The 26,525-nt window shown below is 35.0% G+C and overlaps 1 protein-coding gene across 1 annotated transcript in view; it reads right to left on the bottom strand.

Moving 5' to 3' along the window:
* The window catches only part of LOC150100498 (muscleblind-like protein 2a), a 549,014-nt gene that overhangs the window by 110,073 nt on the left and 412,416 nt on the right, over positions 1-26,525 (bottom strand). The window contains 1 exon segment of the mRNA XM_090402904.1: positions 5,172-5,237. Coding sequence (XP_090259030.1) covers positions 5,172-5,237 — 66 coding nt within the window.

Genomic DNA, 26,525 nt, shown 5'->3' with positions numbered 1-26,525 from the left:
TTAAACTACACTTAAGTAGCAACTTTTATCTGTTCAGTTAAGGACAAATGATTAGACAGGATCAGTAGGAAGAAAACAACAATCCTACATAGAATTCATTACATTTTGGAATCAGCACTAATGAAACACTCCTTTAATCTGAGAAAGTACAGTCTGGCCATAAATACTGTTACAACTTGAACAGCATCTTTAAATCTATCAGTAAATCATTCACAGCTTTCAGTATATACAAACCACATGCATAACACAAAGTAGCATTCAATATTTGAAATGTCCTCCTTTAGCTTTCACGCACACCTAAAGTTTATGAGGCCATGTAGATGGTGGCATGTTCAACATCCACCTTCAAGCTGGTGATGCTGGAGGATGCAATTTCTTGAGGCTACTCTCTCAAGATCTGACCACAATTTGAAAACCAACAGATTTGGATTGGGATTTCCAGACCTCCAATCAGATGGTGATATGTAGTCAGGGACATTTACTTCCAACCACTGTTGTGTGGTCCTTGTTTTGTGTGCAGCGGCAGGGTCCTGTTGGAAGGTCCAGTGCCTAGCATGAAACAAGATGCTGTTCAGGGGCCATACCACAGGCTTGAGCACAGCATCATGTTGCACTCTAGCAGAGGTTTTGACCCCTTTCTCACAGAAATACAACTTGGATATCCTTGATATATCATCCCTCACAAACCACTATCACTAACACAGGATGATGACCTTTCTGAATCCTGGGAGCTATGGCACATGCTGTGCAACCATCTGGGATATATATTAGCTGGCCTGGTTAGCATATCCACTCTTCAATGAAAAGGCTGTGGGTTTCAAATCCCACTGTGGGCATGGATGTTTCTGACTGTCTGTGAAAATAGTGGTGGTCGGTGGTGCTGGTGTAGATGATGGTAGTTGCGATTAGTGGAGTGGTGGAGATGGAGAGTTGTAGAGCAGGTGCCCTCCCTCGATGAGTCTTCAGACTCCCTGAAGGTGTTATAATAATAACAAATTGTTTTGGTGGTTAAATGATGGAAGAGGATATCTGTTACTTGTGTACTGCTGGAGAAGTGCCTTTGATTTTATCATCTTCTGCTACATAAGTTGTGGTGCTAGGAAGTGTCCAGTAGAACAATGACAGGCTCCTATCCCCAGGTCCTCAGTGACTTCACACAACATCATTCTCTGCGAAACATCCATCTCTCATGACATTACTTTCTGCGTTCTCAAAGGATTACGGCAGAGGCATGCCTTCACAGCCCTCACAAGCTGTTGCGTCTTAATGCAGCATGGTCAACTTGGTCTTTGGCAGTCATATATGTCTTCTGTACCATTATAATGGTTAAGAGTCATACATAAACATCATACTGATTCAGAGTGTTTTTAGCATGTTGAAAATAACAGGTGGCTGGATTCCAACCTTGTGAAGTGCTATTACAGCTACACAGTTGTCATAATCTTCCCACTGCATGTTAACATGTACAGCTGGACAACACTCTCTCTGAAGATAAACACATGAATGTTCACTGTGCACAGCACCACTAACGTAACTGGGCTCGTGCAATTCTGTGGACACTGCTAGGGTGTGAGGAAGTTGTAACAGTATTTATGGCAAAACTAGGTACAGGGCATTAGTTTACCCAAAATATAGGGAAAGTTAATTCTAAGACTACCTTCAGCTCAATGGCCAAGCCGATACATTCTATTGGGGGGGGGGGCAAGACTTTAGTTCTTGCTTGATTCTTTACACGATATATTTGGTTGCTAATGCCTACATATTTCTAACAAGAGCTTTATGCTCTGATGCTGGTTTTAATCCAGTAAAATAACAGCACACTTAACAAATTTATTAGTTTGTCTTATTAGTATAGTGTTGTGAGTTAATACCATCAAAAAGCATACCATAGAAAATTTACTTTGCATTTCTTCAAACCAAATATAAGCAAACAGGTTTGTGTAAAGAAGTTCAGGTTTGAACAATAAATTATGCACTACGGTTTTACAAAACTGTGCCTGTGTGTGAGAGAGAAACAAGCGTGCGCACGCGCACACACACACACACACACACACACACACACACAATCTATCAATAATTGTCTGGACGCTTGAGCAATTTATAACTGATACCAATAACAAATCCTAATATCAAGTATGTCCAGCTTTGGCTTTGATCACCTCCTGTACCCTTTGAGGGAGGCTTTCCACCAATGTGCAGCAGATAGCAGGTGAATGAATGGAAACCCAGTAAACGGAATTTTTTTTGTACAGTATTATTGCTTACTATGGTGTTACTAGTACACTGGAACTTATCACGGATGGTCTGTGCCGATTGTAGCTGGTTTTTATGTGCCACCCATTTTAACACCCTCCTGTCCCTGTCAGTCATTTTCAGTGGATGCCCTGGGTGTTTTCCTGTACTAGTGAAGCCAGATAGTCTCCATTTGTTGATCACATTGCCAACCAATGATTTTGGATGCTCCAGTTGAATGGCAATTGCACGTATGGCCATGCCACCAATGTGACAGTCCATGATGACACCTCTCTCAAAGTCACTGAATTCACGTTGTGTTGCCATACCACCTGTATTTAACTGCTACAATGAAATACTGCTTCCTACTATCTATACACCAGTTTTTATGTTTATTAAGAAACTTGGAATGTTCCATAACTTAAAATAACAGGAGTGTCTGGACAATTAACTGGCAGATGCAGATAGTGTGTGTGAGAGCCAAGAAAATCTACATTAACATTTGTTTTAATGAAAAAACCCATGTAGCAAATGCAAACTGAACTGTGCTCCTTTGTTAGATTTGTTTTAGTACCACAAGAGTTCACTATTTATAGCAATGAAAACTTTAGTTCTCACTTGATTCTTTCCACGATATCCTTGGTTGAGTCTTCGGACTCCATGGGGGTGCCCGTACAATAATAATAACAACACATTACTGAGGAGGTGATGTGAAGGTAGATGAAACAATAACTGAAACTCATTTGCCAATGGAAGTTGTTTATGGGGATGAAAGTGTGCAGCATTGATCAGCATTACTTTCAGGGAAGTGAATGATTAAGTGTACCATATTTACTCTAATATAACTTGCCCTTGCATATAACTCGCACCCCTGATTTTATTTTATGAAAAAAGAAATTAAAAATTTTGCATATACCTCACACATGAAAAAAGTTTAAACACATTCATGGCAGGGCAATAGTAACTCGCTCCCCATGGTAAACAACATACCCTCCCCAACAACCACTATACTGCATACGCAAGAAAAACAAGTAGTTTTATTGTATCACTGAATAAGGTACAGAGACATTTGCAGTCTATGTAATATATTTCCCAACAAATAGTAATTTGAGACAACTAGGATAAAAACGGCACTAATGAATGAATCACATGTCCCCCTCCCACATAAAACTATGCTGTATAGACTCAAGCAAAACCATATTGTGCACTAGCAAAGACAACATCTAACTAAAACTATTGTCCAATTTTTCAATTACATGAAATAAGTGTTTGTTTAATTGCATTTGAAATTTTTGATGTCATTAAGACAAATCACAAAAGCTAACTTCAAATAAAATTCTACCACAAATTGAAACATACCATATAATGTGGGTGTAAGTCTGCCTGCCAGCTCAATGCAGAAGTGGTATGCAAACAAGCAGCAATAAAATTCAATCGAAGAATTGAAACTTTGTGAGAGTCGAGTCCGCCTGCATGACACGGAAGCAGTAATTAGACAATAATGAGCGGTAATTAGAAGTTTCATCGACGCGATAAACGGGCAAAACATCAACTGTCATGAACATGCTAGAATGTCTGTTTTGTGCTCTGCTTTCACTTCTCATCAATCTTTTGTGAAGGATCGTTCATTACATATCTCAAGTCTTGTAAATTACTGGTAATTTTTGCTTGAAATAATGAGAAAGAAGATGACGCTATTTGATCTTTAGCAAATAGGAGACTCTTAGTAAGTCATACCCATTTTCAGGATTTTCCTGAAAACTTTAGTTTCTAAATATCCCTGTATATATCTTGCATAACGATTTTTTAGCTTTAAATTTTGTAAAAAAAAGTGAGAGTTATATTCAAGTAAATATGGTATTTAGGATGAATGTCTACTGCCATTACCAAATTCAAGGAAAGAATCAATTTTAATTTAAATGAAAAATCTATGACCATTACTGAATAGAGAAAAAAGAAAAAAAAAAAAGCAGAAATTACTTTTCAGTACACTCTTGTATATAATCATGACATATTCATACTAATGATGGACAACTTCATAAAAGGTTGCACTAAGGATTTACTTTCTGCCAAAACAAATACTCCACTAATGTGTATACTATTCTTGATTACAAAAATTTTTAAAGGGTATCTGAACTACTGGGAAAAGAGTTTTGGTCCTTGCTGAGTAACGAATCAACCAAGTGGATGAAGATACTCGGAGGATGACATAGTATGTCTGTCAGCATTTCTAGATTAGTGTTCAGTATGTAATAAGCAGAAGGGCAATAAACTCTAGATTTACAAAGGCAGTATATCCTTGTCAGTTATAATTACTGCACCAAAATCACTTGCACAATCAAAATCTTGAGGCATAAGAGCAACCTTGACGGATATTTGTGCTGACTTGTACAGGAAGCGCATGCCTCAGCTTACATCATTTGCTAATAATGCGTGTGCATGAGAGAGAAAGAGAGAGAAAGAAAGAAAGAAAATATACTTTTTATTTTAATTAGTGAAACTAGCTTGGAATGTGTTTAGGCAAGGTTATTTATTTATTATTTTTTTGTGGGTGCACTAAAATTTAAACAGAATTTAAGATTCTGATAACAAAACCAGTTTCTTCAAGCATACAATGGGAAGGTTAAAATTTTACTGAGTTATTAGAAGTTGTACCCATGCAGGATAAATATTCGGTTAAAACCACACTGGCTCTCCTAAAGAAAGGTTAAGCTAATCTAGATCACAAGCAACCAAACCATGTTATCATGCACAGAGAATCAGCTACAAGAGGCCTTGGTAATTACTGTCCTACCAGTGTCCAGTGGCATATTTTAACCAACTAAGAACACCCTGCTGTGAAGGACCAGGTGTGTGGCCTTCCAAGTTACATGAGATTGCACTGTACTTCTACAGCACACTCTAGGAGAGCTACATGCAAAAGCACTAAGGGCCAATACCAGAATGAGGTCATCAGCAGGGTCACGAGGGCGCTTCTTGCCGACCAAGGTCTCGACCACGTGCGGCTAATTAGTATGCAGAGCAGTTGGTGGTGATTGGCCAATGATTGGCAGGTGGCAGGGAGTGGGCAGAGGTTGCAGCACATGACACAGCAAGCAGCAAGGCGATGAAAGAAACCAAAATAAAAGAGCAACAATTACAGGTCAGCTCACCGTGTCTATGCATGCAGTTTAAGAGCCACTTATAGTAATAACTAAGAAAACACTTTACTACAAGGCCATGTCTTTTGTGGCAAACCCATAGTCATAAATTAACTATAATAAATCACGCGACATCAATTGCTTATGTTAAAATGCAGTAATGACATTCTCCTGAGAGAGAGAAAGAGAAAGGGGGGGGAGAAAGGAAGAGACAGAAAGTCTTATTAGTAACTGCATTTAGGTATTATTGACTATATGACTTTGCCGATAACTAAAACAAAGTTAGTAAAATAATTAAATTTTGAGGTTTTAACATGAGCATAATAAGACTGTGATTATTATTTCAGATGACCTCTTGAAAAGCAAAACAACAAAAATATATATATGCATATATACTTCAAATAAAAATTAAAAATTTTTAATTATTAAAATATTTGGAAGAGACCACTGGTGTTGCCACATTCAGGCATGGTCGTTAACAATGGTTAAAAACAGCAACCCCACACAAGGTTTTATTTATTTAATTAATTTTTTTTTTTCAGATACCATGCAGTGCACTAGCAAAACCAAGCTAAATATATATGCGTGTGTGAGTGTGCAAACACACACGCACACACGCATGCGCGCTCATTCACTCGCTCACTCACACAAACACACTTCATAGACATATGCATAAAAATGTTGATTATCAATGGCAACAATGCCACTGCAAAGCAATGCTTACAGCCATCAAGGGCAGCATTTATAATCCAAAATAATTAAAAACACTCAACTTTTGAAACATTAAATAAAGATTAATACAAAATGGCTGAAAGGTTATATAATTTCTGACAAGTTGTTTGGATGTTTTGTTGATATTTTATTAATGTTCACATAAAATTTAACTGAAATAGTAGACCAATACTTAATTCTCTCTAAATTTCATTTCCATTTTAAGTCTAAGATTTTTTTTTTTTTTTTTTTTTTACATATCTAAGTACTGATATATATTACAAATTTATGACTTAAATGAATACTCTAATAGCACTGTGATTATTATCTAATTAAATAATTGTTAACCCCAAATTATGCAGTAGCATTTATAACAGCTTTTAAAACTTATTTACTGTTGTTCTAAACTCTTTTCCTCATTCCCTCACTTCACAGTTATTATAAAATAACTTCTCTAAAACGCTGAGTCATTATCATGGAAAGTCCTCAGTTTTGTTTTGTTTTTTTTTTCCAAAACATACTCAGATCACCTATATGCAGTCTAAGTAAAAAAGTAATCAAAAAGAATTTAATAACATTTGGATAACTCCAAAAAGTTACAGGAAATGTAAATCCTTCATCCTCTGTTATACAAAAGTGGACATTACACTATTTGATTTCTGTATGACAGTATAGCATAAGTGAACGCTGATCAATTTTACAACAGATAGTTTTAAATGCCACTTTTATTTCAGAGTCAAGTATTAAGTTCAGTTCTGTGAAACTTTTGTTTAATACATTCTCATGTTTACAGCTTTATCAAAGCAAAGATGCTTTTGTCATCTTCCATTTTTTTTTCATAATTATTTTACAATTTCCCCCAACATAGTTATACATGTCAAAATCTGGTCAATCTGATAATGTTAATTATTATATAATATTTATGGCACTTAATGATTATTATTACACAGATATCTACATGGAATTACACACTCATCGAGGGGCTGTGAACATTTCACCAAGCATTTAACCAATATGTACACAAGATCTGTCATGCTTTGCTTTGAACTCATTCACCAACAAGACACCAGCAACCCATTCCACTTATTCACCACTCTCCCAACAAAAAAGTAGCCTTCACGTCTTTGCTAATGCCCTTTGCTCAATTTCAAGGAATAACCTAATTGTACTCCTCACTAGTTCATGTATTGAAAAATGTTGTCTATCAATACAATGAAAACCTGATTTCTGCTTATCAATTTCTGTAATCCACATATCCTCAAACTATTCTCACAGAGTATTCCATAGACTTGCTACTATCATGATCACTCGGCCTATGGCTCCTCTCAAACCTTTTCCTTATTCCCAAGAAATCGAAGGTACCAGATCTGTGCATGGTACCCAGATGCAACAAGGTTGTAACAACTTCCTTATCTGTTTGTCATGCACCATCTTCAATAACCAGATAACCACAGGTAATCCTATGAGCTATTTTAGCCATTCTTGCAATGTGTCCTCTGCACTTCAATTCCCTATCCACCAATACCTTAAGATTTCTAGCTTTGATTTTCTAGAAATAAAATTACTACACAGCTGGTTATCTATTCATCTCAAAATGCATAATCTTACATTTTGCACATTAAACTGACAGTCACTGTCCTTTGCCCATACTACCAGTCAATTTAAATCATCCTGCAAGACATCTCTACTAAGCTCTCTATCAAGTATTGCGTGACAGAGCAATAGTTAATTGCTCTATCAAGGAATGCACACAGGGCTGGTGATAGGCTTTCTCCTGGACTCCTGTCCTCAACAGACAGCACACAGGGCTAGTCAAGTTTCTCTTGGATCTCTCAGTCATCTTTTATCCACATCTTCATACACTGATGTCCAAAACCTAAAACTAAGGACAAACACTATTTCTGAAGATTACAACCACAAATTCAGATGAATCAGATTGGGGCAATTTGCATAACTGACGATTTCAAGTAGAATGTGGGTACACATTCAGATTTTTGAATCACGTACAAGTCACATGGTAGCACTCAACAGGATGCAAGGCCTTCTATCCTGTTAAAAATGAATTGTGTTCGAAGGAAGTGCTTTTTGTGAAGGAATAAATTTGCAAACTTGGATTTCTTGTAACGTCTCAAAGCCATCATCTAGATGATTTCACACAGGTCAGAATTATTGGAAAGCTTGAAGGAGGTCGCAAAATTACTGATATTGCCAGAGTTTGGAATTTCACATGGCATTGTATCCAAGCTCTTAACAGTGTTTCAAACTAATGGAATGTTGTACAACTGTTTGCTAAGAGAACATCCTTGCTCTACTATGGAGCATGAAGACAGATTTTTGGTTATAACTGCAAAACATAATCGATGCACCATGGCAGATCAGCTCGCAAGTTGGCTCCATTTAAGTACAGGTATGCAGATATCTCAATAAACTGTGGCAAGATGTCTGCGGCCTGTAGGCTGTGTCCCTTTATCCACAGCTCATCATAAAGCATGTTTTCAGTGGTGTTGTATCTAAAAAAAAAAAAATCACTGGACAAGACACCAATAGGCTAATGTACTCTTTATAGATGAGAGCCATTTTAGTCTTTCCTCCGATTCTAAATGACACTTGATCTGGTGTGAAAGTGGCACTGCTTACACATCACTAGAATGCTCTTGAAAGGGATAGACACAGCAGTGTTGGGATCAGGGTGTGGGGAGGCATTATGCTTAATGGATGCACTGAGCTACAAGTGCTGGAAAAAGGGAATATGACTGGTGAATGATATTGCAACAAAGTTGTTCTGTATGATGTTTGATTGCTTCCGTGATGCTGTAGGCGAAGAATTCATTTTAATCGATGACACACCACATTATACACGAGCAGTGGAGATACTTCTGGAGATCAAACATGTTAATTGAATCGAGTGGCCAGCATGCTCTCCAGATCTTAACCCTATAGAATATGTTTGGGGATGCATTGCTGCTTGAAATAAATTCCCTCCAGAAAACAAACAAACATCTAGAACTCATTCGTAATCTTTGCTTTTAACGATGAGGAGTGGGTCAGTTTCAAGTGGGGAAATCCATCAGTAATGCTTATAATGCTATTCATTTGACTTGATTTATCTTCCTAAGTATACAGTCTACTACTACTACTTCCTTCAACCCCTCTTGACCATTTCTCATGAACTATCAACATCCACCCCTTGCAGGATCCCCCCCACCCCACCCCATGGTATTATACCAAGTAGTCTACTTGGTATAATGCCATGTTTGTCATAATCATCAGCTCTAATATCACATATATTAGAGCCTTCTTTATTGAAAATTCTATATGTTCAGCTAATTCCAGGTAAAGTGCACATGATCACTCTCACCACCTGGCAGCAAGTAGTGGTCGCCTTCATTATAGAAAATCTTTGGATGTAATTACCAGCTCCAGAACTCTCAACTCCCCCACCACCACCTTCATACTACTACAAGCTGCCCCAAGTACTGCATAAATTCCATCTTCTTCTAATCTATGTTCCCATAGTTAAAGCCCCCCCCTTTAATAATTAATTGTAATTAATAATAATCCTACATTCATACTTATCTGTCAATGTGTAACATCCATATTATCCTTCACTTCTCCTGGACTACAGCAACAATCAACAGTATATTATGTCCAGCTGACCTGTATCTTCATGGGATGCTCTCAAATGCATGTTTTCACTGATCTCTTGTTGAACTACTGTTTTGACTACAGTTCATCTGTTATCAGCAATAACATTCCCCCCATCTTCATCATTTTCTATCTTCCCTGAAAATACCACACATCTCACATTCTACCCTAGTAACTATTATCATCTTATGTCAGTCATCTTAATAATAACTTCTGTCTAGAAGAACTAACCAATGCCAAAAACTCCTTAACCCTTGGTTCTAAATGATTCTGGCATTAGTGTGCATAAAGTGCAGTAGCCTCCTAATCCCACTAAAACATTTACACTTTAATATCAACTAACCCATTCTAATATTTGTTATATGCATTACTATCTTAAGCATTTTTTGTTCATTCTCACTTATTTGTCTCACTAATATCCACACGTTTACTCACCTGCTACCTAATCAATTTAGTTTCTCTGATTTTGAACCTCCCAAATTTCACCATTCAGTCTTTTTATTGACTCCAAATACAAGATCTATTCAAGTGCAAACCATTAACTTTATATAAGTCCTTTTATCCACTTAACTTCTCACTCCACACATCCACATAATTTTTCCTATATAACCTATAAAATGATTCATGTGCAATTATGCCCCTCTTTCTCAACTGGCCTCTGCCATATTGTGTCAATACTTACTATCCTTACTTTCTTACTTTTCTCTTTTGCTACTTTCATCAACTCTACACCCTCTCATATTCCTTCATACACTTGCCAAAACAATGAACTGCAACTATGCCTTTCTGCATCCTAGATAGCCTTATTAACATTATTAATCTTTGCACTTCAGGAGCAAACATTTCATCATGCTGTTGTTAGACATTTTTTCTGCTTATTCACGATATTGTTTACACATCTCTTCAAAGAATCTCAAATTCTACCAAGTACTCTGCAGATAGATGACAAACACGTGTGGAGTCTGGTAGTAACATGTGGTTGTAAAATTTAAAAAAAGATAAATAAAAAAATAAAAATTGGAAAAATGCTCTGCCATTAAGCAAGCACATAAAAATATTTTATATCTACAAAGAATAAATAAAGTAGAACAGAGCAAACTAAAACATAATAACTGTTGATTTTATGAATCTTTATCCATGGAAATAGTTTACAATACTAAATCAAAAACAACAAATTAGGCCACTTGAACTGTGATCTCCATAATATTTATAAATATTATATAAGTTATCTCTTAAATTAATATTCACCTGGATAATTAATAATGAAAACTTCTTAGTAACATTACATAACAGCAAAATGACAATTTGTCATTTTGTATGCCTTCAGAACTTTATTCTTTAGCATTGTTGCGTTTTCAACTAGAAATTTCAGGTTACATTAAGTCTGACTGATATTACATTAGGATAGCTCGATACTGCTAACTAGAACTTTACAATGTGAAGTGAAATTGGTTTTGAGTGGAAATACAGCTAACTAAAGCCATAAGGTAATATATTATGTCTATTAGTTAAGTGTTCCTCTGGCAGGTTTGTCTGTTTTGCTATATAAACACTTGAATTTCTAGGAAAGAAAAACATTGTGACTAATCTTCTTTAAAAGGTCTTATAAAGGTTCACTGCACCCTGAATGGAATTCAAATTCAGGTCTTTCTAACTGAAGGACAAATGCAACCATTTTCTAGCATAACACAATGCTAGGCCTATGTAGCACAGTGGAAGTGACGCTTGCATCCTCTGCGCTTGGTCTCTCGAAATTTGACTTAAGTTTAAGTCTAGTCACCGACTGGAGAAACTTTTTCTAAGCCTTTCTTCGACCAGTTCCCGAGTTTTAGTCGATCTCTGGCACAGGCAAGTGGGTTTTTCCTCCCGGAAACTCAGGTTTTTCATCCCGTAAACTCAAGAAAATCAACCGTAGTACCCATATTATTTTGGACAGTGACATATCTTGTCAGGGTTAGGTACCAAGAGATGGCAGCACTTGTTTGCCAGCTTCTTCATCGTTGGCTGCTATAATTAGCGATAGACAGGGGCAAGCTATCTCTGATTGGCTACTGGTGGAGATTGAACTGCCCACTCAGTCTCCAAAAGCTAGATGGCATATAAAGGCCTCACCTACTCCTTATAAGGGAATAAAAGGCATTAGCTGATTCTCATTTTAATTTTTTTTTTTTTTTGACACAATGCTACTCACAAATGGGCAATTTATTATTAATTAATCAGCGATCATTTCTAGTTGGAGGACATACAGATGCATTTCACTACTGTCCCATTTCTCTCACTCCAATAGTCTTCAAATTGATGGATGGTCATCAATAACCAACTTCTTCACTACCTGCAGACCTGTGAATTAATTAGTGATGGCCAATCTAGATTTTGCCATTCTTATTCTATGGCACACATCAACTAACCTTAAGCAACTTTAGGCAATGGAAAGATCAGGAGAAACCAACGTTGTTGATGTTCATATTTCTAACGATTCTAATCATACCAGGCATTGAGGTCTTCTCAACAAGCTAACATCTTATGGTCTTTGTCACTGGATTGCTGGCTTCCTCTCTGGTCATTCATTGCCTGTCACAGCAGATGGCTTCCTCTCATCAGGTTTATCAATGTTGGCGTACCCAAGTGGTTTTTTTTTTTTTTTTTTTTTTTTTAAATTTAACCAAAGTTGTTCCTTCTTACATCAATGACCTTTTCTCTGACTTCAAATGCTATTAATAGTACTGGCGATGACAATACTCTCCATTCCTCTTCATTTGAGAAACCTTGCAGTACTCAAATGATTGGTTATGGCAGATCATTAAGCTTCGATGTCAAACACAAATCTCCTTACCATTCTCTCAGTGAATTTTAATACTATTAAAACGCAGATGAAAGATCCAACTTCACTCCCTCTTACTTTTGATAATATTCCGATTTTCTTTCATGATCAGTTTCTCCTTCTTGGGCTAGCTTTCATATCCAGCTTATCCTGGTATAAGCATATTACATCAAGAGACTCCTTAGCCTTGAAAAAATCTTGGTACTCTTTTTCATTCAAAACACTACTTCTCTCCTGCTGAACTCTAATATCACTTTATAAATCTCAAATTTGATCAACCTTAGATTACCATCCTTACATTTGGGATGGTACATCCAAACATCCTTAAGAATTCTTGATTGTATGCAGAAGGCAATAATACATAGGCTGTTCAATAATTATTTATACAGAAAACAGATTACCTTTAATTGTCAGCATTTACATGGTCTTTTTTGAAGTAACTACCATGAGACTCAATGCATTTGTCCCAACGTTGCGTCAACTTCTTAAACACATGTGAGAGTCCGTTTTTTGAGAGTTCTTTCAAAACTGCCTCTGCAGCTGTTACACATGCTTTGTTGCTTTCGAAATGGCGGCCTCTTAGTGGTTTCTTGAGCTGAGGAAACAGCTGGAAATCGCATGGTGAGAGATAAGGACTGTAAGGAGGGTGTGGTAGGATATCTGTGTTGTTCTTCTGCAAAACGTCCACTACACAACCAGCAAGATGTGGCCTTGCATTATCATGGTGCAATAAGAAGCCATTCTTCAGCAATGGATGCTTCCTTTTGACGTGCTTGATGATAATCACTGCTGTGATCATTGTCTCTGTGATGGATATTGAAAGTCTTCCCTCATATTCAAAATTTAATCGCATAATGCTGTTCCAAGGACGCTTCCATTTCGAAGACTGGTCACACCTCGTAGGCGCGCCGATGAGCACTTGCATTTAGTCACGTGACACTCTGGCACATCAGCCCGTATACGCCCATAACCTCTTTTGTTAATACATACAGCAACATTTCTTTATTCCACAGAAATTAATATTGCGATGAGTGGTTTCGCCACAGTAAAATTAGTCTTATTACTTATTGAACAGCCCACGTACATGTAATAGATGATTACTCCCCCACTAAGAGATTCTCTCCAGTCATAAATATGGCCAACGTAGAACACATTTTTCTTATTTCTGCATCTCGAAACCGTACTTTTATGAAGGATTATATTAAGTTATCCTTTGTATCACAATTTAATTTTCCAAGCCTCTTTTTCACTATAGCCTACAAATTTTGGATTAATGTCAGGAGAGTTACCTGGCCAATGAAACAATTGAATGTTGTGATTTTTGAGAAACACTTACTTTTTTTGAAGTGTGGCATGGAGTGAGATCCTGTGGAAAGATGAGTTCATCTTTCTGGATCTGTGGAACCACTCTTTTCTCCAATAATTTTATGTATTGGCAACTTTTCATATACTGTCGACAGGTACCTGATCCTGGATCATCATGTGTAAAACAAACCCAGAACATCTTTTTATCTGGGTGTTCAGGATCTTGTTGAAAGTAGGTGGGAGAGTCTTCTTGGCCACTGATTTGTGAACATAGGGTACTCACTCTCCTTGGACAAAGAAATGACTCATCTGAATTATATGACCTTCCACTTCAACAGTCCAATCTTTGTACACTTTTGCCACTGCAGCCTCTTTTCTGCATAGTCTTTATTGACAGTTGTTTCTTTTTTTGGTCTGTGAGCTGTCCTCTCTGCTTACAACAATCTTCGAGGAATGTCATGTCACAAACATTAATCCCACTAGCTGCCAATCCTGGATTAATTTGGCTTTCCCTAACTAGTAAACGATGTTGAGTAAGTGTAGTTTTCTTTTTTGCCAATATTTTCCTTTTCTGTCAGGACATTTACCTTTTTTTATCTTTAATGTGATTTTAAATCACACTAAGAGTACTCAAACGAATACCACACTTATTGGCAATTTGTCTCTAAGTCTTGGATGTGTGCACATATATGAGAAAGAGCACATATTTCTGAATGCTTTCTTGGAGATGTATCCATTTTATAGCTACACAAAATTAATAAAATACTACAAATGGCAAATTGTTTACACTATTAAAAATAAACAGAATTATTCATAAACATTTTAGAGACAGTCAAAACATGTAGCACTCAACAAAAATAGTGAACTAAAACCAAAACTGAAAATAGTAAATTGAAACCAAAACCAAGATCGTGAACTGAAACAAACAGCAAACCCAAACTAAGAACTTGACAAAAATTTGGCTTGTCTGGATTAAGTTGATCAAAAAAAAAAAAAAAAAAAAAAAAAAAAAAAAAATATATATATATATATATATATATGTGTGTGTGTGTGTGTGTGTGTGTGTGTGTGTGTGTGTGTGTGTGTGTGTGTGTGTGTGTATATATTTTGTGTGTGTGTTAATTTTGCTGAAATAATTTGCAGAATTCAGAGAAAACATAATAGGAAAATAATGACAAATATTCCTCATCTGATAATGAATGCAAAAAGTGCTGTAACAACTGTATAATTTTTAAGTAGTTTCTTTTCAATCCATGCAACAGTGATGGAAATGTTGAAAGTTTTTCTACTTAGACTATAAATTAAAGATGCATAGAAATTTTATTCTTGGTTTAATCCTTTATCCAAGTTTAAGCAAAGAAAGTTTAGGTATGAAGTATCTTCATGACTGGGCTACTTGTATAGAGGCTAATGACTTCACATCAATTGCCTTAGTATCCCCTAATGCTAAGCACACACCCTTTCAGATATGTATAATGCTATGCATTATGAGAAAGGCCACGACCCAGACTGGTGATGCGAAGTCATTATACTCTATATACAAGGAGCCCAAATAGTGAAGATACTTTACGTGCAAACTTCGTTTGCTTACATTTGGATAAAAGATTAAAGCAAAAATATAATTTCTTGGCATCTTTAATTAATAGTCTAACCAACTGGAAAAACTTAACATCTATCTCTAATCCAGAGTACTTTAATAATAAGACGCTACACCTTTTCACTATTTGTATACGGAAAATATAGGATTTCTACATTACTTCAACCTTGGTATAAACTCCCAATGATGATATTTATTGATATTCATCATTTGCTTCCTTCCTGGGAAGTAGAGAGGTTCTGCTTGGTGGCAGGTTTTTGCCTATCACTGAGTGGAGACACTGCTGAGTTTCCTGTCCTGGAGTGATAAGTTTAGCAGTGATCCTTCAGGATCACTAAGTGAGATTTTTGAGTAAATCTTGTAGATCACTCAGTTTTTGGAGAGGCATCCCTGCACTTTAACATACCTCAGTAAGGATCGAAACAGGTCTGAGTAGCAGCCCATCCCATAATGCATAGCATTATACACATCTGAAAGGGCATGTACTTTGCATTATGAGATACTAAAGCAATTGATGGGAAGTTATTAGCCTCTATATACAAACAGCCTAGTTGTGAAGATACTTCACGCACTAACTGTTTGCTTGCACTAGGACAAAGAATTATCAACCAAGAATATAAGTTATGGCATCTTAAATTTATAATGATAGAATTGTAATTTTATCTTATGAACTTTCAAACTTTTCGTAAGACAATTATAATTATGTCAAGCTCTATGTCAAAATTACAGCTTATTTTTGCTTATTTACCACCATACACAAAAATGTTCTTTCCAATTTATGTTAAAATTTTTGATTTTGCACACAAAATATCTTCATGTTCATGTTTAGATACACTGGCTTCACTTTCAGTGCTACATGAGATATTACACTTCTATCCTATTAAATACAATTCCAGTTACTATAGAATACTTTTACCAGATGTGTAACATAGAAATGCACCATATATTAAATTTAATTTGATGCAGAAACCAAATTAGAATTATCAAGTACATATAACTTGCATTACCTATTATGTATTTTAGTACACTTGATAAAGAATTTTTTTTAAATAATAAGAGCAAGAACTACCAAGTTTATAATTTAGCATTTATTTTAATTCACCAACTATTTAGATAGCAGAAACTCTAAATTTATATTTGTAATATACAGTTTATTATAGCTTAAACCAACACAGAGTTTGCCGAGTCTTTTAACCCCAAATTTTGAGGAATTATCCTTAACATCATGGAACCATCAAATGAACTCTAAACTGATATTTCACATGGAGAGAAGAACTCTTCCGAGATCATCTGTCAACATCTCACTCCCCCCCCCCTTGAAAAATGCTATAACCATCATATTAGCATGGATGCCAAAAGAGTGTTACTGAATTGGCCATATAATCTAAGTTTCAGAGTTTCAGAAAATTCCACAAGAGTGGAAAGAATGTATGATAATCGCATTGGACAAAGGTAGTGCAATGATATTACTGTACCATTGATGCAATGATAGACTAATGTGTATCTATCCATTAGTATCTTTGGAGTGGTGGTTAAGGTTTTGGAAAAGTCGAGAGTTCACAAACTGAAAAGGGTTTACAGAGAATTTATATTTGCAATGAACAGCATGCATTTATAAGAGGTCATGTTTTAGTAACTTTCTCACATTTTATAATAATGATGAATAAAAAAAATAAATAAAAAATTAAAATTTTCTAATAATGATAAGATTAAGTCAAACAAGGAATGGATACACCATAATCCTTTTGGACTTTGCTAAGGCTTTTGACAGGTTACCGCATGTAAGGCTGTTGCATAAGTTAGAGGATAAGCGACTAAATTATGAACTAACAGCGTGATAAGAGGATGGCTGAATGATATGGGGCATCAATGTATGAAGGATGCAAGTCTGAAAAATTTACAGTGACCAGTGGTTTACTCCAAAGATCAGTTCTTGGTCCACTACTATTCAATCTTTACATTAATTATATTGGGAAATATTCGACAGGAGACATGCAGCTGTTTGCTGATGATGCAAAGATAGGTAGGATAATAAAGGATCTTCAATACAAAAGTGGGAAAGAGTATGATAGCTAGGCCTAAGCATGCAAAGTTTGGAGTGGGAATATATTATACTCATGATGAAAAATTTTCAATTTGCATACTAATAGATCAGTTATTACCAATATCTGCTTCCAAAAACAACCACAACACACTAGACTTATATATACTGAATATTGATAGGTCAAGGTCCTAAACTAATTACATCTGGCATCCAACAGCGGAAAACAAGCATCTTTGGTGTGTATACTTGTCCTAGGCAGATTATGGCACAGACCATCAGCTATTAAGAGCCAAAGTAAGATAGACTCCCAAAACTTCTAGGTGAGTCCCATCCTATAAGATCAGATGTCAGTAATCACCAGTGGTTTCAGAGAAGAAACATCTGAATGGTTGAATGCTCTTTTGGAGACTATTGAGGAGAACACACCTGAAATGTCCTAGGTTATAATACATGATAAAGCCAAGAAGCATCTAGGCCAAATTAGAAGACCAAAGAGACCCAAGAATCTCAGATTTAATATGAGATCTGAGAGAGGTTAGAGAAATACACAGGCACTGAAGAATATAACAGATTACATAGACATGCCTAAAAACACATCAGAAAAGGGAAAAGATCATGTTAAGTATGAAGATAGTTCCAGATGAGAATGCACAATTATAAAAAAAGATGCTGTGATCTTAAGCACAAGTTTAAGCCCAAACTGAATGTTATCAATGAAAAAAATACAGCAGTACTAAAAAATAAATAAAATAAAAATAGATGGAAAGAACACTGTGAGAAACTGTACATAAGCAGTAAGGATATGGAAAGTTTGGAATAGCTCCTTTACCAAGACAATTTCTATTTTTGGAACTAAGATGTTATGGAGGACAGAGAAGATCCTGGTTATCTTTATTAAGCTCTAATTGATTTTTTCCAGCAGTTAAAGAGCTTAATCACAATAATGCCCCAGGTGATGGAGGAATAAGAGTTTCGTAGATTGATCATAAGGGTAAGATGATGACATGGTTATGGATGATGCTTCTTCCAGTCTTATGGCTCATAAGACTGGAAGAAGTCAGCATTTCAGACAAGTGCACAAGAAGGGAGATATGAACAACTGCAAGAATTACAGAACTATTAGTTTAATCTCTCATGCAAGCAAGATTCTATTAAAGATCACTCTATGGCTGAGGCCAAAGTCAAGGCAGAGATGCCAAGGAATAAGCAAGTTTCAGAAAAGGCAAGGTTATCAGAGATTAGATCCTTTGCCCTAGGCAGATCATTGAGAAGTATAGACAGTTTAGACTTCCTATATTAATGTGCTTCACAGACTAAGCTTTTGACTGTTCAGCATGTGAAATATGGGAGATAATGAAAATAATGAGCTTTTCCCCCCAACATTATCAAGTTGATAGCTAACTTTTATAGTGAGCAAGAAGACATGGTAGAACAGGTGCTGGATTAACTGATTGGCTTCAGGTAGGCAGGGAAGTGAGATAAGGATGCATACTTTCTTCTTACCTGTTTGGTATCTATGCTGAGGACATCATGCATGTAGTACTGGATGAGCTAAAAACAGGAAACAAGATAGCTGGCAATCTGAGGTACACTGATGATACAATATACCTCTATAATTACAAGGAAAAACAAGGATGAATCCTTGAGTTAATGAGACCAGCAAGAACAGAAGACAAACTGAACCCTAGCAAGACAAATATGATTCTTGAAGGAAATTTAGAAAGGGAAAATCCTGAAAAACAAGTAAACCTTAATGAAGAAATAACTGTGGAAGTTATCAAATAAGTGTCTGGGATCCATAATTAATTGTTTAGAATTATTGTTCAGAAGATTAGGAATAGCTAGAATAATAGTGAGATTTATCAATAATCTGAAAAAACATATTTATCACTACAGGAAAAAATCTGAGGATTCTGGATGCAACTATTTTTTAGTGGCAACTTATGGATGTGAAATTTGGAACCTAAAGAAGTCTGATAGGAAAAGAACAGCTACTTTTTGTAATGTTTACAGGCTTTACTGAAAGACAGAAAAATGGATGGGTGATACAAATGATTGGTACAACTTTATGATTTTTTTTTTTTAAGGTCACTGACAGAAGAAAGTTGAAATACTTTAGACACATTAAAAGAATAGAAGGAAAGCCTACAACACAACCATCTGACGAGAATTCATGTGCCACAGTGCTAAGAAATGGAGTAACCATTCAGCATCTGATGTTCAACAATGAAACCATTAATGAATGAATTCTGGGTACAGACTGCAGTGATGAGATCATAATCAAGGTTGAAAAACAGCTAAATAGTGATCTTCCCATAATGCACAACAACATACATATAGAAAAGGAATTGTGCTTTACATTATAAGATACTGATGCGTCAACAACCTTTATATTACAGGTAGACCAGTAATAGACATGAAGATAACCCATATGCACACTTTGTGTTACTTACACTTGGTTGCTGAAGGATTAAAACAGGAAACGTTCTTGTCTATAATTTACTTGAAACCAAGACATCTATTTTAACTGTGCTGTCTTTGGGAAAAAAACATAGAATAATGAAGAAAAAAAAACACAGCTGCTTTCTTTACTCAATCACAAAACATCAATTAACTATTCATAAATAACATGGTGCTTTCAACTAAAAAAAAACAATAATGTACAGAACTTTCCATTTATGTTGTCTTATCATCAAGTACACAGAAAATAAATCACAAGTTCTAGATTATGAAAAATCTAGATGCTTGGGGACACCGTGTTAGATTTTCTGTTATTAAAGAGATATATGGTACAAAAATATTATGATAATGCATTGAGGATTTCCACATTTTCCCTCTCTCCCCTTCTCAGAAAAGAAATTGAGGATATCAAATCTATACACAGATTTGTTTGGTTTGCTTTCTGTGAAACAATGTCCTTACTATCTTAGAGGTTTTTAAGCCTATCTGTTTTCAAATATTCCAATGCTATTTACCATAATGAAAACAAATCATTTTATACTTAATATTCTTAACTCAAAAATTACATGAAATTTTGCAACTGTTTATGTAAATGTCATCATCTTCCTAAGTTCCAGGCCACGCGGGCTTTGGTCACCCCCTACTCCTTGTTCCCCAGGATTATATGTTAAGATCTTTTTTTTGGTAAACTTTCTTTCTGCATTCTTGCTATATGGTCTGGCCAATTTTTCCTATATTGAATCATTGAGTCTGTTATGTGGGATTGATTTTGAGATTTTTAATTATTTCACTATTTCTTTTTTTTTTTTTAATCTAATAGCGAGTTTTTCTATTTTCCTAAGGAATTTCATTTCTGCTGCCTGAATTTTCTGTATATCTCTTCCTCTGAAGTCCAGATCTCACTTCCATATAATAGTGTAGGTTTGGCTATTGTTTTGTAGACTCTGAATCTTGTGTGTTTCTGTATGTAGTTAGGTTTAAAGGTTCTGTTAATTACTACAGCGATTTTTATAAAGTTTGTCATCTTAAAATCAATATTTATTTCATTTATGTAAGATGGTTTACAGCCTAGGTATTTGAAATTATTAACCTGCTCAATTATTTTATTATTTATTACTATTTTACTTCTGATAGGGTAATTTCCATAAAAAGCCATGACTTTAGTTTTCTCCACTGACATTTCTAGGCCATATTGTTGTATAATAAGTTAGCCAGTCTTGGGCATGAACAGCAGGGTTTTTCCCCCAGTTTATCTGGGGTTTTTCATCCCGCAAGCAGGCAAACCGGCCCCGTGAACACATGGATCTACAGCCATAAATACTTAACCCCCCTTGGGGGGGCTAAACTCGCCCCAATAGGGATGGGAAAGAAAAGGGAGGAAAATCCATATGAATAAATAAATAAATTTAAATTATAAATTGATTTCTGCAGTTCATCTTCAGTCTTTCCAAAGATGATCTGATAGTCAGCAAAGAGTAGTGTGTCTTGGGGTATGGAGAATCTGAAGTTCCTTCATTTTTCATACACATGCCTTGATTTATTTGCTAGTGCTCAGATAAGCTTTCTTCATTTAAACTATTAAGTCTACAAAATTCTTGCAATATCATGATTTTAGTTTATGAAACCAAAATAAATAATAATATGAATAAAAAGATGAAGAAATAAAAAAAAAAAGAGCAACAAGAAAAAATTACCTTGATTGCTCAATGTAAGTAAATAGTATATGAAACATATTTTCACATTTTAAAGAAATAAAAATGTTAATATGATATCTATATCTTTGTTTTAATGCCATCTTCATATTGTCTGATATATGTTAAGGGAGATTCTTTTTTTCCAATTTACTCACCAAATAGCAGATGAACTGGAATTATGTCAAAAAGTACTGAAAGCCTAAGGACAAAGTGTGAACAGTCAGGAAGATATTCAAAACAATTATTCATGATTAGTCTTATATTCATGTTCAAGTACTCTTCAATTACTATTCAAGATGTATCAGGCATTTATATTTGAAATTGGTATATTCAAGCTAGTTTAACATTTTAACTAGCTTAAAATCATACCTATATGAGGAAAAATAATTTATTTTAAGATAGTCAACAGTGAAATCTGTGGAATTAGTGCTGAGGACCTTTCCAGATAATCTGGCTTCATTCTAAGGCATCCTACCTTTTCTGATGATGAGGTACTATCTTCTCCTTTTCATATAGTAGAACTGGCTGTCTCAAACTGAAAAATAATACTTAGCGTAACAGAACAAAGATAACAGTCAAAACATTAGAATTAATTTCCAACATTTATATTGAAATAATGTTTTTTTTTTTATTCTTCCTTCCCAAAAACATCCAAACATCTGAAATAAGTTTAAATGTAACACAAAAACAAATCAAAGTTTTTTTTTTTTTTTACTTTCAATTATATATTAATTTATTTCCTTTCAACCATTTTTAAATATTCATGGGCCACAGTGCATGTGTTCACTGCTCTGTATGAAATTTTGCAGTGAGAGGATTACTGTAGAATAATATTTAGATTTATTTTATATTTTTCATTAGCAGTCAATATTTATGCGCTTATTCTTAGAATGGTATTATATCAATTGCAAGTAAAATTTTTGAACATTATGATTTTTATTAAAGTAGATTATTATAAATAACAAGTGGCAACAAACTTTTACATAGTGACAAAGACTTTTTTTTTTTTTGCAAAAAATTTTCATTAAAAATGCTAAACACTTCCTTAAATGCTGAATGTTTTTTTTTTTTTTTTTTGCTTGACCTTGCTTTCAAACTAAACAAAAGAATAATTTTGAGAGTGACTTAAAACAGAAAACTGACATGGTCCATTTTTAAAGAAATTAATTACACATACAAGAATAGAAATATCAAACACAGAATGATCTTAAAATTAATCAACTTTCTTTTTAAAAAAAATAAAGCAGCTGATATTGCAAATACAGTAGTAGCATTTCCCAAGTGAATTTGGCTCATTTTGCTTATAACTATTGAGAGATCAGTCTGTGAGAGAGAGTGAATGCTGTCCCAGGAAACTTTCGGCCCACCCATGCCACAAGTACAGTAAGTTGAAAAAGATTTTGTGTATCGAATGAATTTACGAAGCATAGGAATCTGATATATGGTGAAGCAACTTAAATCTGAGATAATTGCTGGTTTTGGAAATAATTCCTGATTTTCAGAAATGCAGCTAATGGAACAGTCTAATCATTCAAAGTTATCTGATACCAGATCACTTTATTTTTAGTGACTGTACTGCATGTTTTATCTCTCACACACAACACACGAGGAAAACTATTGATTTCCTGGGACAGCATACGTGTGTTGAGGCTTAAGTGCTGTGAAGAATTCATGTTAGAGGTTTAATGGAATATTTACAGCACTGAGAAAGGATTAAAACTAATTTTAATACTTCCAATATTTCGTCTCCGTCACAGAGACATCTTCAGGATTACAAAAACTTTTTGTAACAGCACACACACAAATACAATACAAAGTGAAACTAAAGTCCTATCTAGGTGGTGCCCTCTATGGGCATTTGCAGGTGGCCTGGGATGTAAAGAGGGATCTCTGATAATTAAAATTTCCCAAATTTTGGAAATATTGGAAGTATTAAAATTAGTTTTAATCCTTTCTCAGTGCTCTTAATATTCCATTAAACCTCTAACACTAATTCTTCACTATCAACCTAATTTAAACAAATATGGTTGCAATAAACTTCCCAAAATTTGGGAAACTTTAATTATCAGAGATCCCTCTTTACATTCCAGGCCACCTGCAACTGCCCATAAAGCATGCACCACCTAAATAGGACTTTTGTTTCACTTTATATTGTATTTGTGTGTGTGCTGTTACAAAAAGTTTTTGTAATCCCCGACATCTCTGTGACAGGGAGAAATATTGGAAGTATTAAAATTAGTTTTAATCCTTTCTCAGTGCTGTTAATATTCCATTAAACCTGTAACATGAATTCCTGGGACAGCATTCACTCTCTCTCACACACACAGTGATCTCTCAATTATCTCACCACTTTGAATGGGATAGAATGTTATCCAGTTCTTAAAATAGCACTATATTACAATACATTGACATACTGTTGGTTAACCAACCAGAGCAACCAGATGATGTAGAGCAATTTATTTCTTTTACACAATTACAGAATGGTTTTTGTATTATGTTTTGCACAATACAAAGAATGAGATTTTTGTATAGGTGCAGAGGACTGAAACACAACATGAAAGCATTTATACTACACAAGAAATTATATTCTTGTTTTCATCATTTTTTTTAAAATCATGATTACTCCACAGTATCATATGACTCCTTCAATTCATGAGTGGTCTCATATGAGTGAGAATGAGTGATTTGAATGGTCTAGACTTTCACCACTCTCTCAGGCAGTGCATTCCATGCTCCAACCACTCATCATAAAAGAGGTTACTTGTCACACTTTCTTCATCCCATTTTGCAACTTCCAGGAATGGCCACTTGTTCATTTTCCCTTGTTCTACTATACAAAAATACATTTCCTGTATACAGTAAATGGCGACACCATTTTATTACTTGTATATGAAAATTATATGACTTCTACACCGATTCAATGTTGCTATTTTCCTGGATCTGGCTACCACTGAAGAGGCCTCAAATAAATGTCAAAACTGGTCTCAGTAGTGACCCCTTCATGTAATGCATAGTATTAATACACATCTGAAAATGTGTGCTTTGCATTATAGCATACTAAGGGGGACTGATGTGAAATCATTAGCCTCTATTATATAAGTACCTTGGTGGTGGTGAGTGACACTTCACAGTTAAACATTGCTCACACTTGGATAAAGGATTAAACAAAAATATTATTTTGTTTAATTTAATTGTTATAAATTTAATTTATAACCAATTGGGAAAAAAAAACTTTCTACACGATTCAAGTTTCAGCAAAACCAGGCCAGGTGGAATTGTGCAATTTAAAAAAAAAAAAAAAATGAAATACTTAAACAATTTATGGCAATTACTTGCCAAAACTTTGAGATAAGTAAGTAATCTGTTTGATTAAGATTAGAGCAATGACGTAGTCTTTTGCATGTTTCAAGGAATAGACAGGTATTATCTAAAGTCTTGCGCAGCACATATAAAATTTGTTCATTGAGCTCCCTTCTATCAAAAGAATTCTGGAAAATATGAATCGTATTGTCCTCTAATGGACATAAAGAAACTATCATCCAGAAAATAATTGAAAATTATCATCCTTCAATCAGACTACTATTTGATGTGATGAGGATTTCCATACCCTACCTTAAAGACTTCTGAACAAAAGGGATTCTCCACAAATCTATTCACTGCTTTTAAACAAACATGAAAGTTATCTTCTTTCCTAATATCTACTAAAGATAAATTGCCACCATTACCCTTACTAGGTGTCTATCATGGACCTTGTTCAGAGTGGCCTTGTTATTTTGGGCAGATTGGCTGTTCCACAAGATCAGAACTGAAAAAGAGCTAGATGACATAAAATTTCTAGAATCTCAGAGGGTTTGGGCTTTGCTTCTTATGTCACAACTACATAGAGTTCATTGGGTTCAGACAAAAATGTTATGCCATAGTATATTTTAAGTCTCTCATTTATTCCTTGAAACACAAAACTCTACATCATTGCACCCATCTTAATTGAAGAGACTGCGTGCCTATCTCCAAGTTTTAGGAAGTAATCACCATAAATTTTTAATAAATATTTCATTTATATATTTTTATTTAATATATATATATATATATATATATATATATATATACATATATATATTTTTTTTCAATTACAACTATACCTGGACTGATTCCCTGGAACTTTAATAGTATTGTTGCCTGTCCGCTCAGCTATGACATGCTATGCAACTAATTTTCGTGGTAATATTTTGAAAGTTATAACCGATTCTTATGCTCTCGGTGAATTATGCTCATGTTTCATTGAGTGAAATATGAAGTTATTAATTATAATTTTCTTTACATGTAGCAAATCATTTCTTAAAAGTATCATTATGTTACTAACAAATATTTCTTAACCAGTACCATGCATGATTGATCTCGCTTCCTTCAAATTTCCATCTACAGTACTGCTTCCAGCTGTTTCTAAGTATCACATTCCTCATAATTTCACATATGTTCCTTACTTATTGATACTTCTGATTATTTATACATTCAACCCAACTAAGAGTAAGTGGAACATCTCAGTCACTAAATGCAACTTAAGATATTTGTTCCTCAAAAAATTCCAGAAATTGCTAAATGAAACAAGCAGTATGACATCACAGTAGTAAAAAAATACTGACCAGGCATGCAGTCAGGAATACATATCCATACTTGAAGTAGAAAAAAACGTCAAAAAGCCTGAAATGTGGAAATGCAGCAGGAGGAGATGATATTTGACCAGAAATGTCAAGAATGGAGACATAAAAGTCTTACAGTGGCAGCACTGCATAGTTCTGAAGGCCTGGACAGAGGGACGAATTACAGATGATTGGAGTAGAGCTCTCATAGTACCCATATACAAAAAGGGAAATAAAAC

This window comes from Typopeltis vanoorti, chromosome 13, assembly GCF_054136105.1.
Source record: "Typopeltis vanoorti isolate ZY-2024b chromosome 13, IOZ_Tvanoo_1.0, whole genome shotgun sequence".
Classification (NCBI taxonomy): Eukaryota; Metazoa; Arthropoda; class Arachnida; order Uropygi; family Thelyphonidae; genus Typopeltis; species Typopeltis vanoorti.
Note: the sequence above shows the minus strand (reverse complement) of the source record. Positions and strands in the feature narration are given on the sequence as shown.